The sequence below is a fragment of the Solanum tuberosum genome, unplaced genomic scaffold (assembly GCF_000226075.1).
Source record: "Solanum tuberosum cultivar DM 1-3 516 R44 unplaced genomic scaffold, SolTub_3.0 scf00170, whole genome shotgun sequence".
Lineage (NCBI taxonomy): Eukaryota > Viridiplantae > Streptophyta > Magnoliopsida > Solanales > Solanaceae > Solanum > Solanum tuberosum.
Window position 1 is genome coordinate 293,540 of NW_006239093.1, and position 20,999 is coordinate 314,538.

General features: G+C 32.1%; 1 protein-coding gene and 2 long non-coding RNA genes across 4 annotated transcripts; 1 reads left to right on the forward strand and 2 right to left on the reverse strand.

Moving 5' to 3' along the window:
- The first annotated feature begins 834 nt into the window (after positions 1–834).
- LOC107061788 (uncharacterized) lies at positions 835–1,458 on the forward strand. The gene is made up of 2 exons (XM_015311623.1): positions 835–1,016; positions 1,146–1,458. Exons 1-2 carry the CDS (start codon positions 835–837, stop codon positions 1,456–1,458), a joined length of 495 nt encoding a protein of 164 aa, XP_015167109.1.
- Positions 1,459–8,730: 7,272 nt separating this feature from the next.
- LOC102605206 (uncharacterized) lies at positions 8,731–11,996 on the reverse strand. Of its 2 annotated transcripts, none has more exons than XR_367767.2 (3): positions 11,798–11,996; positions 9,099–9,233; positions 8,731–8,989 (listed from the first exon to the last, which is right to left on the reverse strand). It is a non-coding gene; the product is annotated as an uncharacterized lncRNA (long non-coding RNA). The 2 variants fall into 2 exon arrangements; XR_367768.2 differs by lacking the exon at positions 11,798–11,996 and adding an exon at positions 11,277–11,488.
- A 3,639-nt stretch (positions 11,997–15,635) lies between these two features.
- Positions 15,636–17,967, reverse strand: LOC107061791 (uncharacterized). Its single transcript, XR_001474222.1, has 3 exons — positions 17,851–17,967; positions 17,575–17,652; positions 15,636–15,682 (listed from the first exon to the last, which is right to left on the reverse strand). It is a non-coding gene; the product is annotated as an uncharacterized lncRNA (long non-coding RNA).
- Positions 17,968–20,999: the final 3,032 nt, after the last annotated feature.

Here is a 20,999-nt window from a genome sequence, read left to right on the forward strand (position 1 = left end):
CTAATTTGCAAGTAAAGCCAATATTACTTGAACAGGTCCTGTTCAAGAAGCACAAAAGATAGATGAGAAACTTGTAAAATTGACTAGAGAAGTTCAAAATGGGGAAAAGCTGGATTTTACATTAACAGATGATGATGTCTTATTTTATCAGAACAGGTTATGCGTCCCTAATGATGACAGCTTGAGGAGAAAAATACTGAATGAAGCACATACTTCACCATATGCAATTCATCCTGGAGGTACAAAGATGTACCAAACCATCAAGGAACATTATTGGTGGAATGGTATGAAGAGAGACATTGCGGAGTTCATTTCCAAATGTTTGGTTTGTCAACAAATAAAGGCAGAACATCAAGTCCAGTTGGTTTACTACAGCCCTTGTCGATGCCGGAATGGAAATGGGAGAGAATAACTATGGACTTTGTTTCTGAACTTCCTCGCACTCAGAGAAATCATGATGCAATATGAGTGATTGTGGACAGGTTAACCAAGAGTGCTCACTTCTTAGCAATCAGGATGGATTACTCACTTGAGCGTTTAGCCGAATTGTACATTAATGAGATCGTAAGACTACATGGGATCCCTGTGTCTATTGTATCTGACTGAGACCCAAGGTTTACATCTAGATTTTGGGGTAGCTTGCAGGAATCTTTGGGTACTAAGTTGAAATTTAGCACTTCGTTCCATCCTCAAACAGACGACCAGTCGAAAAGAGTGATACAAATTTTGGAGGATATGCTTCGAGCTTGCATTATAGAGTTTGAGGGTAGTTGGGACAAACACTTGGCTTTGATAGAATTTACTTATAATAATAGCTACCAATCGTGTATTGGAATGCCTCCCTATGAAGCTCTATACAGAAGGAAATGCCGGACCCCTCTTTGTTGGAGTAAAATTGGTGAAAGAAAGCTTATTGGTCCTGAAATTGTGCAACAAACAGAGGACAAGGTAAAAATTATCAAGGATCGTCTAAAGATTTCTTCGGATCGACAAAAGTCATACGCTGATCTTAAAAGGCATGACATTGAATATCAAGTGGGAGATAAAGTATTCTTAAAGGTGTCTCCATGGAAAAAGATTATGAGATTTGGCCAAAAAGGAAAACTTAGTCCCCGATTCATTAGACCTTATGAGATACTTGAAAGGATTGGACCAGTTGCATATAAATTAGCTTTGCCACCGGAGTTGGAGAAGATCCACAATGTCTTTCATGTTTCTATGCTCAGAAGATATCGTTCTGATACATCGCATGTTCTTCCAGTTGAATCTATTGGGGTTAATCCTGACTTGACGTATAGTGAAGAACCTATCCGGATTGAAGCTCGAGAAGTAAAGCAACTGAGAAACAAGAGAATTCCCTTAGTAAAGGTGCTTTGGAGGAACCATTCTGGAAAGGAAGCTACCTGGGAAAGAGAAGAAGACATGAGGACCCAGTATCCACACTTGTTCCGGGACTAGTGTAAGGTAAATTTTGAGACAAAATTCTTTAAGGGGGAGAGAGTTGTAACACCCCTAAATACTAACCAAGAGTCGCATGTCGTATTTACCATTGCTTAATTATTACAATATGTTTTACTCTCATTTTGAAAACTTGAAATGTTGTGATAAATTGCTAACTTGCTTAACATAATTGTGATAGTAATTTAAGGTATTATATTGGGGTATTTTCGTAATATTCTAATTAGAATTATGTATAACTTTAAAAGGGAGGTGAGGGATATACATAGAGGTATATATGTATGCTTTTTGGGTAGCCAACTTTTTGTTTGGGCAACCCCTTTTGGTGACATCTGTACAGGTGATAAGTATCACCTTTGTAACTATATATTTTCTACACCTCCTTTAATTAAATTCATTTCCCTCAAGTCTAAGAATATTAGAACCTTAGCTAAACAGATTGTTCTTCAAAATCACAAGAAAAAACTTGGCCCTTTTGGCTGGAATTCAAGAACACACACTTCTTTTTGGTAAGTGACGAAATCTGTTTCTGAGCTGGGTAGTGTTTGGTAATTTATGCATATCACTCTCTCTAGAACTCCGTTTATGGTGAATAAATATGATTTGGAAAGCTAATTCGTAGAACTACAACTCTTATGTTTATGTAAAACTCTAGTTTAGTTGTTATGGATTCGAAATATGGGACGCAACATAGGACAAGTTCTGTCTAGATTTTGGAATTTCAAATCCTGTATTAACAACTGTTAGTGTTTTGGATATATCTTGTTGTACAAAATATATTTTGCGGTGATTCTTGTTTATTTGCAACCTTAAGAGATCCATCTACATCTTTCATGAAGGTTATAAAGTTTAGTTTTGCCGTTTTCCTTTTCAAATCTAAGTTGCGACATGAGGTACTAGCCTGGCCAGAATCACTGTTGTGGGAGCATAGTCGTGTTTGTACAGGCTAAGCTTACTTGTGATGATAATACTGTTTTACATCAATATTATTGAGCTGCTGGGAATTAAAGAAGTTATTTAATTGTATTTTTAAGGTTGTCCTCCTTGATATGTTGTGGTCTACGGTTTGAACTCTTGAAGTTGTGTTGGACAGTTTCTTTGCTAAAGCACTGGGGCTTGTGTATAAACTTGTACTTGCACTCTTTTAACTGCTGGAATATTTGAAAGTTGATCTTGGTACCTTGGTTACCTCTTGTCACTTTGCATTGTCATGTTGGTATCCTTTAAGACGTTAAAGACGCTTGTGTAACTCGCCCACTTGTACGGATTGTTTGATCACTTGGCACTCTTGTTGGGACCTTGTCCTTCTTGTGTGGCTGTGACTTTGTCACTATTGACATTCCTCTTGATTCGGATCATTTGTCATCTTGACTCTGGATTTTTAGTCCGTCTTAAGAATGGAAGTTGTCCATTTTAAGTACGAACTAGGAAGCCATTTTTAATATGGTTCTTGGTTCTCTTGATTATTGGGCTTTGACCCTTGTTTATACAGGGCGTCGACCCTTCTTGATACTTGCTTATGCTTGGTGCGAAGACATGATGTACATATTGGGCGAGCCTTGTTATTGAATCTCTTGGAAATTTGTGCTATGAGCGTTCTTGACATTTGGAACTGTAAATATCGAACTTGATACTCTATATATATTGTTTATTTGATTTATTTATTATGTTCGAGTATTTTTCCCATGACTTGAGAAAGTTAACTTGGTGAATCTAATGGCTCTGAACCTATAGTTTTGCACCACTAAGCTATATGTTTAGCGATAGTTGTTTCTATCGTAGGGGAATGATCGAGTGGATGCATGAAGTTGGCCATTGGAAATGGAAATTTTGAGAGCTTGAAGGAAGATCACATTTGCATATAGGCATCTATATTTTGTATAAACCTTGGGACTTGTACATGATCTATGTGTTGTATATTTACATGAAATTTTGAGGACTAATTTGATCATGTCACCATGGGTTGTAATATAAGTATGGCTCTATGATTTGTTCTTTTGGGGTTCGTAAGCCCAAGTCTTGTAATATATTAAATTTATCACTAATTTTGAATGATTGTGCGAAACATGAACCACCTAGTTTAGTAACTCGAAAGTTGGTAATATTCTTTTTATATTTTTTACTAGTGTGAGGACAATATATATGAAAAATAAATCTTATGAGTTATTGGCTTATGTTAGCTTGGAAGGGTCGCTACAAAGAAGGGAAAGAGGCAACTGAGAAAACTTGCCCAACGAAAAGATTCTGAATATTCATATCTCATATGTAGGTTGTCAGGTCATTTGAGAATCCTTATTCAGTATCACCCGTTCCAGTACAAACCAAGCGCTAACTATGGTAGTTTGAATGAAACCTCTCAAGTAGAGAATCTTCTTAAAAGAAATTTAAGGGACCACATTCCCATCAACTTTTTGAACAAAAGTAAGCAATTTCTTGTATTTTTGGATTTAAAAAAAAGGTAGATAAATCACTAACTTTTATATGAAGAACATAGCAATACGCATGATTGAAAAAGTCACATTAGTTGAAAATCGAGAAAGAGCATCAACCTTTCTTACAAGGCTACTGTAGTTCTCCCAACTATTGCACTAAGGAAAGTGAATTTTGCACCTCACAGACCAGTCATGTGCAGTCTGTTAGTGGATGGTCATGAAGACTATGCAACCATTTCTAGAAACATATTTCACTTTTTCAACAATGTTAAAAGCACTTGATAATGAAGATTAGATAAAAGTTTGTCAAGAAACAACAGTGATGGCTTATGAATTATGTTAATCCCGATTGAGACTCTTCATGTTCTCCCCAACACACTCCTTTTCTTCCTTCATCTCCTATGTATTGCGTTGGCATGTGCATATAGATATTCAGTTTGCATTATCAAGTTATGAATAAAATAACTTTAATAACTTTGAAACTAATGCTATAACCTATACAACATGCTATATAACTTAACTCCTTTGGTTGATAGTAGGACTTTTTGGGGTGTGGGGATTTAAAATAAAGAAAATAGAGAAAAACTGTAGAAATAGTACTTTATTCAAAGTATTCTGCTATCACCTGTTTCTCCATCCATTAAGATCTGATATTGGAGTATATTTTTTTGAAGTGATAGTTATTAAAAAAAAGCGTCAAAAACATGCTATTACTTCATACTTTAAGCGTTGTTGTGTGATTCTTCTATGGTCTTATCGTAAGAGACAGTAATATAGAAGTAAGATTTATTTTCAAGCATCATTGTAGATTCCAAATATATTGGGATTCATATTACACTACAAAAGGAACCCCAATTACCAACAAATAAATTCGTTGGTAAATTGATCAAATTGGTTGGCAAATTGAGTTACCAACCAAATGCCAACTTATATTAATCTGTTGTTAAAAGGCTCGTCGGTAAATATTACCAACAGATTTTAATTTGTTGGTAAACTTACCAACTAAAATCAGTTGGTAAACACCTAAAGATGTTGTTACAAAATTTTGAAACATGGCCCTGAAATTTTCGTTGGTAAATTCACCAACTAATTTTTGGTTAGTATATCGTTAGTACCTTTACTAACGAATTGAAAAGGAGTTAGTAATTTTTTTTCTTCATTATTCGATTCTATTGGTAATACGTTGATAATTACAGTAAATTTTTGTTGGTAATTTACTAATAAATTTTAAATACTTTTATTTTTTGGTTTCCCATCCAATGTTCGATACCCCACACCAGAGCCCGACTAAATCCGGATTCACGCCGGGAAGTCCCACATTGGGGAGTAAAGCGCTCCCTAACAAAGACGACTCCATACCCAAGGGGAATCGAACCTGAGACCTCTAGGTTAGGGATGATGCAGTAATTACCACTCCACCACAACCCTTGTTGGTAATAAATCATTCAAGGCAACTCCGCAAGGGGAATCGAACCTGAAACCTCTTGGTTAAGGATGATGGAGTACTTACCACTCCACCACAATCCTTGTTGGTAATAAATTTTAAATATGTTAGTATGATTATTTGTTTTTCTAATAAATTTACTAATTGATTGTTAGTTAGTTGGTAATATATCTCTTGGTTAAGGATGAAGGAGTACTTACCACTCCACCACAACCTTTGTTGGTAATAAATTTTAAATACGTTAGTATGATTATTTGTTTTTTCTAATAAATTTACTAATTGATTGTTAGTTTGTTGGTAATATATCATTCAAGTTCAATGTTAGGTTAGTAATTGATTGACAATATGTTCAAAATATTATTAACTGAATGATTATCCAATAGTTAAATATTTATTAATTTATTGCATTTAAAAATCTAAGAGCACGAATATAAATCCAAAAATACTAATATCAATTTTCTAAATCATATTTGAATGAAACAATGCAAAATCTTTGATAACAAGTTAAATTAATCTCAATATGACACATATCATTATATCAAAAAAATTAATTTGAGCACGTTTACCAAAAAATTGACCAAATCTAAATTTTGGCCAAAAATTTTAAAAGTTAAAACGCCTAACAGTACAAACTGAAAATGGAAGCCTCAAAACCTGAACCAACCATCCTATTAGATATAAAAATGACCTTCCAAAGCTAATTGCGCTGACGAAATTCTCATCAGAGCACGTTTACAAAAATGTAAAGCAAAGTCAAATTTTGGCCAAAAGTTAAAAGTTAAAACGCTTAACGGTACAAACTGAATATGAAAACCTCAAGACCCAAATCAACCATCCTATAAGACGAAAAATGACCTTCCAGAGCTCACCGCGCTGACGAATTCAAATTTGAACATGTTTCCCAAAAAATAGACCTAGTTCAAATTTTAGCCAAAAGTTAAAAGTTAAAACACTCAACACAAACTGAAAATAAAAGTCTCAAAACCCGGACCAACCATCCTATGAGACCAAAACTGAACTGATATGGCTAACCCCGATGACAAAATTTCAATTCGAGCACGATTATCAAAAATATTGACTAAAGTGAAATTTTGGCCAAAAGTTAAAAGTTAAAATACCTAACGGCACAAACTAAAAATGGAAGCCTCAAAACCCGAACCCTCTATCTTATTACATAAAAAATGACCTTCCGCATCTAACTGCACTGACGAAATTCTCATCTGAGCACGTTTATCAAATATATTGACTGAAGTTAAATTTTAGCCAAAATTTATATGTTAAAACACCTAACGGCACACACAAAATAAAAGTCTCAAAACCCGAACCAACCATCCTATTAGATAAAAAATGACCTTTGGAGTTAATTACGCTGACGGAATTCTCATTTGAGCACGTTCACAAAAATATTGACCAAAGTTAAATTTTGGCCAAAACATAAGATTTAAAACACCTAACGGAACAAACAAAAAACGGAAGCCTCAAAACTTGAACCAACCTTCCTGTTAGATCAAAAATGACCCTTCGAAGCTAATGACACTGATAGAGTTCTAATTTGAGCACGTTTACCAAAAATATCGACCAAAGTCAAGTTTTGGCTAAAATTTAAAAGTTAAAATGCCTAATGACACAAACTAAATATGAAAGCCTCAACACTAGACGCTGATTTACCAAAAAGTTTAACTTCAATTGATAAATTTACCAATTATTCAAATATAAGTTAGTAATTAATAATTTACCAATAAATTTTATCACAGTTGGTAACAATTACTATTCAACTAAACATTCATATGTAATATTACCAACTAATAATTAATATGTTGGTAAATTTTACCAATGGATTAATGATCAGTTGGTATATTACCAACTATTTTAAAGATGTTAGTAATTTACTAACTACAATCTTTATTCGTCGGCAAAATTTTCAACTAATTGGATATTGGTTGGCAAGTTTACCAACAAATTACATTTCGTTACTAATTTACCATAACATTTATATTTGGTTGGTAAATTTAGCAACACAATCTTGCCGTTGGTAAATGTTTGGTTAGTAATTCATTGGTAATATGTTAATAAATTATATAAACAATTTTTTGTCATATTTACCAACCGATATATACTTCGTTGGTAATATTACCAACAAAAGGTGTGCGTTAGTAATATTTCAGTTGGTAATCCATTGATAAAATGTTGCTAAATTTGGCGCCATTTTTTCCCGCCGTATTTACCAACCAAAATACTTAGTTAGTAAGATTTTGGTTGGTGATCTGTGAGAATTTCGTTGTTAAGTTTTAAAATATAATTCAGTTAGAAATATGTTGGTAATTTGTTAGTAGAATACTAACCAACTTAAGTTGTTAGCAAAATCTGTTGGCAATTTAGGGTTTTTTTGTAGTGTTAGGTGTACAACAACATTTGAAAGATAATACATCTTTACATGAGTATAATGGCTTTACTTGAGTATTTAAAAAGCTCATGAACAGATCTTGGCTAATTAAGAACCTGAAAAATGCACACTATAATTGTTTTACATGTTTCATTCAAAATCAACAGAATACAAAAGTTTAGATTCCATCTCTGACAAACATATTATCAAATACATTAGGTGGTGCATTATCCGCCTCAAATTAATTGTTAATCCACACAAAATACATCAAAAAGACATAATGCATGTCGAAATCAGGAACAACAGCTAACATGCATATAAAACTTCTAGTAGACATATTGTTATCAAAGGAATTATATCTCTCTAATTAATCATGATGATGCATCTTCCAGTGATTGCACAATATATAGAAATATAGTGAAAAATCTACGAAGAAAGAAACATAACAAAATATTGTTAGTGCTATTAGGCATATTATTGAATACCTTGAATGCGCAAAGTGCCATAGCATAGAAAAGTAGTGAAATATGAAATTCATTTGCCAAAACTTCTCCAAATATTAACCCCTGCAAAAGAAGTAGATTAGGAACAATATAAAGGCATGCAAAAAGTCTTCGAAAAATAGAGAAATTCAAGCTAGAGAAGAAGAAAGCACATGAAAAATTTAACATTCAATCAGGAAAAAAGTGTGTTGAGATGGATGAACAATTAAAACCCAAGAAAATTACCTTCTAATGAGGAAGAGGTAGACTGATTCCTTGTAGAAATTATAGAAAAATTTATCAGTTTCTGGAATGATCAAAAGATGGTAATTGAAGGCCAAACACGTGTTATACATAGTGCAGATAAAGTAATTTTGCCTTTGTTCGTCCTCCCAAACTCCCATTTCTAAATAGGACTAGATGAAGGAGACCCATGACAAGCACGGGCCCAATAGTCAAATTAATATTGAAGCAACTATGGAGTTATTATGCTTGTAAAAATATCAATATTAATGAATCAAGGGTGACGACTTCTGCAGAAGATGGTTAATATCATATACTATTAGAAATATTCAGAATATGTACAACAAACATCAGTATGGTGTTGATTTGAACGATCAGCAAATACTAACTAATGTAATACACCCAAATAATATAACAGATGGTTCAATTTTGACATATTAGATTACTATGTCATTGTTTATCATATGTAAAGGACGTCGGAGTTCGCTTCTTAGTAGCTAATCTTCTGCATTCAAAAAACCATAGCATAGGGAGTTGTTGGGGGTTCCTGAGAAAATTGTGTAATGTTAGTAAATTCACAAAGTTGAGGTGGTTGATGATGGAAGTGAAACTGCTTGAAAAGTGACATGACACAAAAATGTGGGATAAAACATTACCTGGATAGCTAAATAATGAAGGCATCCCAAAAAGTTAAACCGATTCATTTCATTCTCCCTATTGAGCGAACTTGTACCGACTGAGAATCCAAAAATTTCATTAAGCAAAAGTCACAAAATCAAGTAAGGGAGTTCCTGTAATTAGACAGTTTAAAGTCTGTCAGAAACTGATAATATAGCAACACATAGCAAAACAATTTAAATTTTAGAATCCCTCAAAACGGAAGAAAAAGTTTGAAGCTTTATCCTCCAAACTGGCACCCTTTTTAGCACATTTTTAGCACAAAAACTGGAAATGAGCAAATGGTAACTTCAGAATGAGCAAAATATGGTCAATTAACACCCTAGCGACACCAAAAATAAAGGAGGTAAACTTTAGAAAGACTGAAATTTTCTTTAAATTTACTCAAGCATTTACTCTTCCAACTTCATCAGCATTGATGAGAACAAATTCATTTCTATTAATTAGGGTATAGAGACATGATCAAATAAATTTTGATATGATGTTATATTTTAGAGAATTCATTTACAAAGCGATCAAATAAGTCTTGATACATCGACAAGTAGAGGAGGGGAAAAAAGAGCTAATCACCCACAATGAGCAGAACTTTTAAGGTAAATTTATATGCCCATTAGGTATCAAATAGAAAGAAAGTCATGAAATTGATAAAAGTGATAGTTTCTCCATTGAATCTCTGTGTGATCAGCATGTTCAGATGATCAGCTCTGTAATTAGTATAATAGAGGTCTATCATTCTTGGAACCAAGTTAGGTGTTTGAGAGTATAGATGCTCCATAAGTGTATTGGATTGTTGGAATGGTAATAGTTCACAATTCATTTCCATAAAAAGAAAAGACATTGGAATGCTTTATAACTTCACAAACACACACAGATCACTGCCCAAAGAAGTGGTCTTAGCAGAGTTTTTTTTTCAAAATAATTACGTTGTTAATTTACTTTCTCTAAGTTGTAAACAAACCCAAAACCGTTCGGATCAATGGTCTCTAATCATCTCATTCTTTTTTCTTGAAAACCTAATGTAAGAAGCCCATTGGGATGTCCATAATTAAGTATTTTTCTTCATTGACCGTCAAAACCTTTCTAGGTCATTAATTATACTTACCGTTTCCTCACCAATAACTTGCATCATAGTTGTTGCTTGGACATTATGAGCTCACACCTTAGCATTAACCACATTGAATTTGAGATTCGTGAGGACAACGCCCACCTCAAACAATAGCCCTGGTCTATCACTCAGACTATTGACTCGGGGATGATCATTAGTTATCCTAAAGATTTTCCTAGTATGATCTAAAAAGGAGAAAGACTATTTCAAATAAGACAACTTGAACACATCATCAAACATCTTGAGTGTATATCCAGGACGTTCTAATTTTGCAAATGGACTCTATTAAGAGGACTGTCCTCGCACGTGTAAGATTAGATCGGGGTTCAATTTTCAATAGGATGATTTGGTTGTATGCACTAATTAGATAACAACAAAGACAAAATTCATCAAAGAGATAATACTTATGTAAATCGGATTGCTAGTTATTCCCCTCACTACAACTTTATGAGAAAGTTAAATATGCAATAAGTTAAATGTTGGAGAATCATAACAAAAATGGAATCGGCAGTACCTTGCTAAACAAATAGAAAAACGACCACCCTAATTTCCTCATCAATACCAAATGTACACATATATAAGTGAATCACTTGAAGACTGCAAGTTAGACAATTTCTGAAAAAATTCTGGCTATAAAGCATGCTACTATGACTACTAAGATTACATTTGTCACCCTCAAATGAAGCTCTATATCAGCTCTAAAAGCAAGTAAAAGAGGTATGTGATTAGCTTCTAATTTTGCGAGCCAAGTAGCTTTTATTGACCGTAAATCCAATAATGCCATGCGCATGACATACCAATTAATGGTTGCGCTTCTTGATCCCAGAAAAATGATACAAAAGGAAAGGGAACAAAAGAGAATTCCTATTTTGTATTCTTTGTTTTTTTGAATCACAGGGTAAAAAGCTAATGACCATTGTGAAAATATTTCCACCTTTTAAGCAAACTAAAGTGGTAAATTCATGGAAAATTCAATTCAGCTATACGTGTATGAGTTTTTCAGTCCAAGATATATGCTTTCTGTGTAAGAGTAGTGTGACAAAAGAATTACCTAGGATCAATGTCCAATGCTATAGATTGATTGCATAGAAGATGTTTATAAACTTGCTGGAACGCGTTATACTCCTTTCATTGGGGCATTTCATCAAACATACTGAATGCATCAATGTTCTCTTCTTGTTATTCTCTTCTTTATGTTTTAGTTAAGTGTTGTAACAATTAAGGCATCAAAGTAGAATATTCTTCAGGAAGAACTTAATAAACAACCACATGTATAATAAAATCCACCAAGAATAAATACATGCAGAAAGTGGAAAATTAAATATTTAAAATCAGACGACTATACTAAGGAAACATAAAATATAAATATGAATATAATTTCATAGGTAGAGTGAAGATTGTTAATCAAAGAAAATTTGTCGATCCTAACTCAATAATCTCCGAAAAACAAATATTTACTTGATCATCGAAAAAGGAATGAATCAGAATATAAACACGAATCAAATACTCACATGCAAACGGGGAATTGAGACATAGCTCTGTAATTGAAAATTTATAAAATGAGTACTTTACCATTGAAGACATGTAGCGGAAGCTCCAATAAACAGACACAGAAATAAAAGAGAAGAAGACTGAAGAAAGAGACCTGGATATAGAAGTTGAAGTGGATGTCCCAAATAGTTAAACACGTGTGCAGGGTTTTAATTGAAGTGCAATACGTGTCGACAGAGTAAAAAATAACTCTAAATTTACCGTACAAATTAGATAACTTTTGGTACAATTTGTTGAAGTTGTGTTCATACACCAACTCCCATTTCTAATAAAGGGTAAAATAATAATAAAGTAAGTATAGGAGAGAGATCTAGAACGATCTCGAAGAGAAAGGGAAAGGAACTTGCTTTGTAAAAATATCAATTATGCCTAATTACAATTTTATCCTTGCAAAATAACATAATTATTAATTTGCCCTTGGTCGTCCTAGGCTTCACTCTTCTATATAATAAAAAATAAAACTAGATATAATATGCCCGTGCTAAGCACAGGCCCGACGAATTGAAATTAATTATTTGTATTACAAAGTTGTAAGGAATGCAAATTTATATTTACAAAGACACTATAAAAGTGCCTCAGATATGGAGGAATGTCCATAGCCCTTTTCTGTTTGTTGAAAGTTTAACTAAAATAAGAAACTAATTTTTTTTACAACATTTGATTGATAAGAAAAAGCAAACAAACAATATAGATTGTTGATCGGATACAACTCTAGCTTTATTTCAACCATTGCGTCTTATTCAAACTGCACAATATGAATAAATGCATTAATGATCACCTAGTTAAGCTACCAAAAATTTGATAAACAGTTCAACACACAATCACTGGAAAACATATCTAGGTCAATTCACCACTTATATTTTCAAGAAAATAATTAATCAAATAACATGCTCAAAATATATCTCAAACTAAATTTATTAAAACTTGTCTACTAAAAAAATAAAACAGGGATAAAGACAACATTGTTAGTTCAGTACCTAGCCACTTGAAACTTTGTTTCGAATCATCAATAAATAATACGTATCATCAAAAAAGATTTACTATTCAAATTGATGGGTTTGAAACGTATAGTATCTTTTAAGCAACCATTATACATGCATGAAGTTACCTGTTCACAAAATTTCAGTACCATGACAATTTGCAACATTTTTCGTAGTCTTCATGGGTGAATCTTAGATCAGGTGTAATGTGCACTTTCAATTCAATTTCAGTATTATCCTTAAAATTTGAAAGGATCTAAGTACTTGCTCCTTGGGTTCATAAGATCAATAGTAGTGACAACATTCAAGTATATTAATGTAATCCAAGGTGAATGTCTAAAATAAAAGAAAATAACAAGAAGAGAAAATTTCGATACACATCTTACATCTAAGCTTCTAATGTAGAAACATTATAACAAATTTTTTTTTGAATTGGAGAGCAGATGAAGATTCAGATAGCGACAAGATGATCATAATCAAAGTAGAAAATATAATGTGAATAGATTATGGAAATGTCACCTTGGTATTGTTATTGTTAAAGAATTTAACAACAGGATAGTCGTTAGGGTCCTCTTTAAATATATATAACTACAATAAAAACAATTGTTCCCTTAACTAATTTTGCCAAGGTATCCACAACAAAATCCTGAAAGCATGTAAGATTATTGATTAATGGTACCTCAAAAAAGTAATAGAAGAACCATACAAATATCTAATACCAGAAAATCTACACAAAGTTCATCAAAAAGCTTGAATAACTAAATAACAGGGCAAGAAGGTGATGAATTTGGCCATGAGGAAGGAGCTGTGAAGTTCTCAAATTTAAAGTTGTGCAATAAGAGGAAGAACTTTCAAATGATGCGTAGGTAAAATGTCTCAAGGAAAAAATAAATAAAAAAACAAAAATCTAAAAGATAAACCTCAAAATACAATAAGCATGAAAGTTTAGACACTGCAAACTATAGATTAGCTTGACCAATCACAATATGGCACTTTAGATTAAATCTATTTTGTTGAAACCATAAGAATAGATATTAAGCCTACTTTTATTCAATGCATTTTTATTTTCTAATATCTCTGTGTTCTTGACGATTTATAGTTTCTTTATAGAAAAGAAAAATATCAACTTAATTGATGTCATATAGCTGACCTCTGAAAAAACCCTCATAATTTATCGCAATAACATGTAGTAGTGTAACATAAAGCAATACTGGCGGATCAATTAAAATAAGGACTCTAGATTAGCCAAGTCCCGTAAAGGAGGTATATCCAATTGAGTTAAAGATTATGCATCATTGCTTTATGCAGCTAATCCGTTAGGAAATGCTGATACTTTAGGCAGCTTTTTCAATAATTTTTCACTGATAAGTTTCCTTCCTAATTTTGTAATATCAAAATGCAAGATATGTATTTCAGTAAGTTTAGCTACAGTACCAGAAATGAAGATGAATATAATCTTAAAATTTATTCAATAGAGATAAACCTACTCTGAGTTACTATTGATCTCTATCGTGCAACCTTAAATTGCATGAAAATTCTCTTTAAAAAAAGCAACAACTATAAAATCTAAGCAAAAGAACAAAATATAAAAAAGAATTGAATAAAAAAAATGACAATATATGTTTAAATGTTAACCTTGTTCTTTGCTAGAGTTCAAAACATTGTTCGGTCGATTCTTAGAACTATCAGACATGGCTTTTCTCCTGGACAGATACAAATTATCATTTGACATAAAAAGTGCTAAGCCAAATTTGTGACTCAAGAGTCAAGAGAAAATGCGTAATACATTTTTTGAGGATCTGGGAACCACATCACTGTTTGTACTTAAGTTCAAATTGTGTATCAGAATACTTTAATGGTCCAATGTTTTATATTTATAAGAGCTCACTTATAGATGATCCAAGAGCATAGTTTCCAAAAAAAACTAAAGAAGTCTAATAAGTAGAGAATGAAAGAATAGAACATTTTATTTGGTGGTGACACAAAGGAGAAGCATGTTCTAAGCACAGATCCGACATATTAAATGTAACATCTCGAGGAGCACTAAGAACATTCCAACTCTAATCTTAAAACAAAAATGTAAGTCATATAAATAAAATAGCTTATCCAATGATCAACAATATATGTTAACTATCTTATCCATCCTAAAATACATTTGTGGACATCTAGCATATAATCTCATCAAAAGTCACTCTCTTACAACAGGTATTTCTAAAACTTTAAATGTAAAATATATATGGACCTTTTGATGTTTCAACTCAACAACTTCCAACAACTTCAAATATTAGGTAGAAATAGTGTTTCTCTCACATTCACAACACAATGAGCATTAGAACTTGTACCATGACATTAGCCAAAAGCAGGGAATTACTTGCATGTATAAGGAAAATAGAAATATAAGATGCAACATAGTTGGTTTAGACATCTAGGATATTTAGTAGTAGTAAATTCATTCAATAACAACTTTCAAGCAACGATCTATTCCATTTACCATTCTAATTATAAAATTCAGGGGCATAGCGTTAAAGGGTATAAATTTAAAATAATCAAAAGTTCAGTAACATTAACTCCTTGAGTTTCTACCACTACCTGCCTGTACATGACATATATAAGCTTAGCTTTTAAAATCTTGGGTACATATTCAAAAAAAAGTAGGAATACTATCAGTTACTTGTTTGACTTAAATAAAAAATACGTGTTCAACTAAACTCATAGAGTTATGGAGAAGGATTTCTTACTAAGTTACTTTGGAATGCATCGTCGAGAGGCTTCTACCAACTGTATTTGCAGTATGGCTGATTGCAGTTCTTCGAAAGATGCTCAACTGATCATTTTGTAGGAGAAGCATCTGAAAAATTGTTATGCATTTATAGATTGTTGCTCGTAGATAATGGTATTACCATATCGCCTGAAGAATGGTGCTTCCCTATTGAAAAATTTCAGGAAAAAAGAGCAATATATCTGAGAATTTTTCAGATATTAGGTGACATGCTATAAGTTCTTCAGCAATGACGCTTGATAACTAAATGTACTCGAGATTTTCTTAGCAATTTTGTTCTGCTTGTTCGAGCCTAATATCAAGAAAAATAAATCATGAAAACTATAAATTTTTACACATGTAAAAAAAAAATAAGACCAACTAACAATTATATATATTTAAGTTGAGGTTTTAAAATTTCCATCATTCATCCCTGATCTAAGTTGCGGACTCTTCACTTTCGATGCCGCACCCGTGTCAAACTCTTCAAAAATACACTACTTTTGGCGAATCCGACACACACCTCTTGACATTTTTAAAGAGTCCGAGCAACATAGTCCTTGATTATGAGACATGACAAGCATAAATACCCATGGATCTTAAAATCATTTATCACCTCTATACAACCATAAGAAAGTAAAAGAGAGAGAGATAAAAAGTTAGGATAAGAAATTATACCAATATCTTAATGCATGAATTATGAATGTTCAACATAGGCAAACTAATCACCTTTGCATTCTTAGAAAATCACTATCAAACTGTTATCAAGTGTATTTATCTGAAATAAAAACCCTCAAATTTATTCATATAGCTAAATCGAGAAGCTGTCTGTCGGTAGTCATTTCGAGACTCTAATGTTTGAACCTCTAAAAATGAAATTGGAAGCTGAAATTGGAACATTGTCCTAATAGCATGATCTTGTGGACTCTCTCGTCAAATATTTTTTATGACTGAGAAACTACCGAGATAATGGATTTATCACAATGTTGTTATTCACTTAAATACAAAATTTGATATAACACCCAAACGTCAAACGTGTGATGTACACCTAGCACATTTTCGCGTTCCACATAGCACAACATTTACTGTTGAACCAAACCCCTAGAACATGGGGATTCTCTTGGCATTCACCAGTCATTTTTAAAAAAAATAAACCGATTGTTGTTTCATCATAGGTACTCTTTTTATAGATCAACTAATTTAGTGAAGAACAAACAATCCCTTGGTCCCAAATAACAAGGCAACTTTTACCCTCATAGATTAAGAAAAACACTGCAAATATTAGATAGTAATTTATTCGATTAGGTCATATGGTAAGACTTTCTCCTACATGCCAATTGTGTTTGAAAACATAAGGTACAATAGATGACATTCTTATTCCATACAACTTAAGCTATCCATCTATAATTGTGGCGGACAATTATTCTTTAGGAAAAAAACTATGCCACATCTTATAACTATGTTTTTCTATTCAATACTTTAGTGCTTACTTCCTTTAATCTTATTCTTATTGCTTCCCAAGAGTCAAAACAATGGATAATAGAATGATTGGAAATAACTTATGACATATTTCTCAAATATGACCTCATCTATGACATATTTAAACAATTGTTTAAAGCCTAAATAGCCTAAATTGTAAATACAAAATACACCTCTGTGAACTTCTAAAATATCTTTTAGTCATAGCCACTGGCCCTATTGGTCCTATTCATATGATTTTTCATTAATGAAATTGCAATATCTAAATAGAGGTGGGGATGGAGTCACCCTCTAAAACCTAGTGATAAATGCGATAGCTTATGTGGAAGTTCATATGAGCAACTCAAATCCAAAAGTGGAATAAAACTGCCTATCCTCAAAAGTTTCGCAAGCATATAATTCTAAATCACCATCATCTTTTCATAAAAAAAAATTATTTCATCAAAAGTCACCATCTAAATGAAAATTTGAATATATAACATATAAGTATCATAAGAAGAACAAAGAAAAAAAATACCAAAAAGGAACAATGAAAAAAAAGTAACTTGCTACTGCTTTCCAGAAAATATGACAGTATATACCTGGATTTAATCATAGATACCTTCAGGTTCACAATCATAAAGATAACAAGCTCTAAGTGTTTGTTGAAACGTCAGCACCTACAAAGAGATAAAAAAACAACTATTAAGAAAGCTGAAAATAGTAAAAGAACTGTATCGAATGCATACGCTTCTCTGCTAAAATATTATTGAAAGTGAATAAGGAGAATTGAAGGCTATTCTTCTTCTTTTTTCTTTTTTATAAAATTGAGGTAGGAAAAATGGGGATTAAATTACAATGTGGGTGGAGAATTGAACCTTGGATGGGAGCTACTGAGATTCCCCAAACGGAAGGCTGTTCTGTTTTAGCAACAACCAATGTTTCTGATTTGAAAAAGAGAGGAAGTTTTTAGGTCATCTTCCTCAAATCTCGAACTGTATAGGTAATTTAGCTCGTAACCCAAGCTTTAGGAGAAGTCGGGAAGAAGAGACATGATGAAGAGATACAGGAAGTTTTTTCATTGTTCTTTTTTGGCTCTTAGATCTCTCTCCTAAGCAAATAGCAATTGTTAATCATAATCTGGAAGTATTGGAGAGAGATCTGGAACGATCTGGAAGGGAAAGGAAAAGGAACTTGCTTTGTTAAAATATCAGTTATGCGTAATTACAATTTTACCCTTACATAATAACATAATTACTAATTTGTCCTTGGTCGTCCTGGTCGTCTTCACTCTTCTATATAATAGAAATATACTAGATATATACGCCCGTGCCAGCACGGGCCCAACACATATAATTTATTTTGTTATAATTTATGTGGTACAAATGAAATTTGGAGAGCCACTCAATTTTTTAATATTTATTTTCTTAAAAAATTAAGCTTTTAATTATCGTAACTTAAAAAATTGACATAATTTGTAAACTAATATGTTATTTTCTCTGTCCCAATTTATGTGGCATGAATCAAATTTGAAGAGTTTTATTTATGGTACTTTTAATTTTTTAAATTCAATGACATATGTTTTTTTACTAATAATATTAATGATCTAATATTAACATTAGAAATAAAAAAGTGATTTACAGATAAAAAAATAGAGAAATAAAATAATTAAACGTATTACTTATTAAGTAGTACTTATTTGGTTTTTCTTAATATACATATTTACCTATGTAAATAAGGTTTTCTTAAATAATAATAATAATAATAATAATAATATTTTTAACTATATAAAACAAAATATTTTTGATGACATTTAATTTTTTTTTTTAATGTAAGATAGAAGATGGAATAACTAAAATATGAATTTGAAATATATTTACGTAATACAAAATATTCCTTTTTAATTAACACTAAATTAGTAAATTGACTGAATTAAAAATAGAAATAAAAAAGTGATGTTGTCTGGGCTTGATCTTGAGACCTCGTGCATGAAATGTGAACTCAATTTTTTTTTTTAATCTCAATTTATGTAATACAAATAGAGTTTGAAGAATCAATCAATTCTTTTCATATGTTTTTTTAAAAAATATTTGAAGTTATTAATTTGTTGTGAATTATAGTATCTTTTCTGTAATTTTTTAATAATATATGTTAATCCTATTTCAGTTCACGTGAATAATTATAAATATTTTCAGTTGTTAATTTATTGTGAATTCTAGAACTTTTGATGTCATTTTCAAATAATTATATTTTCAGTTACTAATTATTGTGATTTATAGTATCTTTTACGTAATTTTTTTATAATATATATTATTCCATCGGTTCAAATTCATGCGACAATAACAAAATTTAAAGATTCAATCATTTTTTTAAAAAAAGAATTAATTTTTAAAATGTTGTACCTATTATAGCTAAAATATATTTATGGAGTTATTAAATTTCGAAAAAGTTAATTGCCAAAAAAAAATGGTGAACCGATGAGAATAAAGAGAGAGAGATTAGAATTGTTGAAGTGGGGTCCATATGTTAAAAGGAAGTTGGATAGTAGTGAAAAGAAAACTGAAAAAATAGGAATAGACAGAAACAAGGGCCCACATTTTTCGGCTGATGTAAAGAAAAGAGGGAAATATGGGTGGGCTTTTATGTCCAATAAATGAAAAAGTGCAACTGTAAAAAGTTAAAGTACCATATATTTCTACATAACACTAAAAGTAAATTCCTATATTACCCCTGGCTAGGGAAGTAGGCATGTTGACGAACAGCTGCTTGCCTTGCCTCTTCTAAATAATATATATATATATATATATGATACCAACGATACAGGATCGCTGATCTGGCGGTGGTCCGTTCAGTCATAGATCAAGCAAGTCAATATCCTTAGAGGTAGTCTAACTACATAAGAATCGAAATACACAAGAATTTTAACATAGTTTCTCAGACTGCATGGTTTAATTATTTTACCCAAGCAAATGACTTGTCAAGAAGCTAATACATACTTATATTGAGCCCATGTGTCTGATAGTTCTAACCGGGTATCAGGCGCCCTACTTATCAAACTCAATTTCGGGCTAAAAACCACGGCTCATCAGACGGAGTCACAAAGACAAAGCCAATAAAAGTAGTACTAGATCCGACTATACCTCAATCTCAGAACCAAGTCGAGAAGCCATACTAAAATTCTTCTATATTTAAATAAAGCTTAGATCCGTTCATGGTCTATATAAAAGAGAAGTTAGTTATCCGGCATAGATATAAATTTTTAGCCGGACATAGTCACGGCTTAGATTGGAGAATTTATAAAAGTAAAAGATAGGAAGAAAGAGAAAAGAAAGTACCTTGTTGTTACAAAATCGCACACTTTATTATTCCGACCAAAATCCGGCAAGCTTACAATACTTAGTAAGAAAAAGTTTACAAGAGAGAGAGTACAAAAGGGAAGAGAGGGTTTCTGAAAACCTGCTCTTAATTAAAGAAAAACAAACTTATTTATAGAAAAAGAAAGCATCTTTGTACAGGATACTGGGCCTCAATCTGGGTCCTGGTAACAGTGTATCTACTGTTGGTGAACAGTGTTGCTACAGTAGAGCGGGCCTGCTACCGACGCGGATAAGCTTTACACTTCTTTTTACATCTTGTCCTTTAATTTTGCCAAAAAAATCTTCGGCTTTCTTCAGTGCATCCACTGGCGACGTTCTTCTTCATATTGTTGAGCTTCATGCATATCTTCACTTGTTTCACTACGCATTGATGAATCTGATTTTGCGTAATGACTTACATTTAGAAGAATCTTTTTCTTTACTTCTTCTAGATATCTCATAATCATTTCATTTTGTTCTCATTCAACATGATTAGAAAATTTTCTAGCCATATGTTTTACGGAGGTTGAGTCATCAGTCATAATTCCTTTATTAGGAATCGATTTATAATCATGTATGGTTTTCCTTATTAGATCCAGCAGTTCTTGTCCGTATATAGACTTTGTTTGAGGATCTTTCTTCATCAACTTGTCCCAAAAATTATTATAATA

Excerpts from the sequence above, each read along its gene's own strand:
- LOC107061788 (XM_015311623.1), top strand. The coding sequence starts at position 835 with ATGCCTCCCTATGAAGCTCTATACAGAAGGAAATGCCGGACCCCTCTT. Across the intron at positions 1,017-1,145 it reads TCATACGCTGATCTTAAAAG|GATTGGACCAGTTGCATATA; the intron begins GCATGACATTGA and ends GATACTTGAAAG.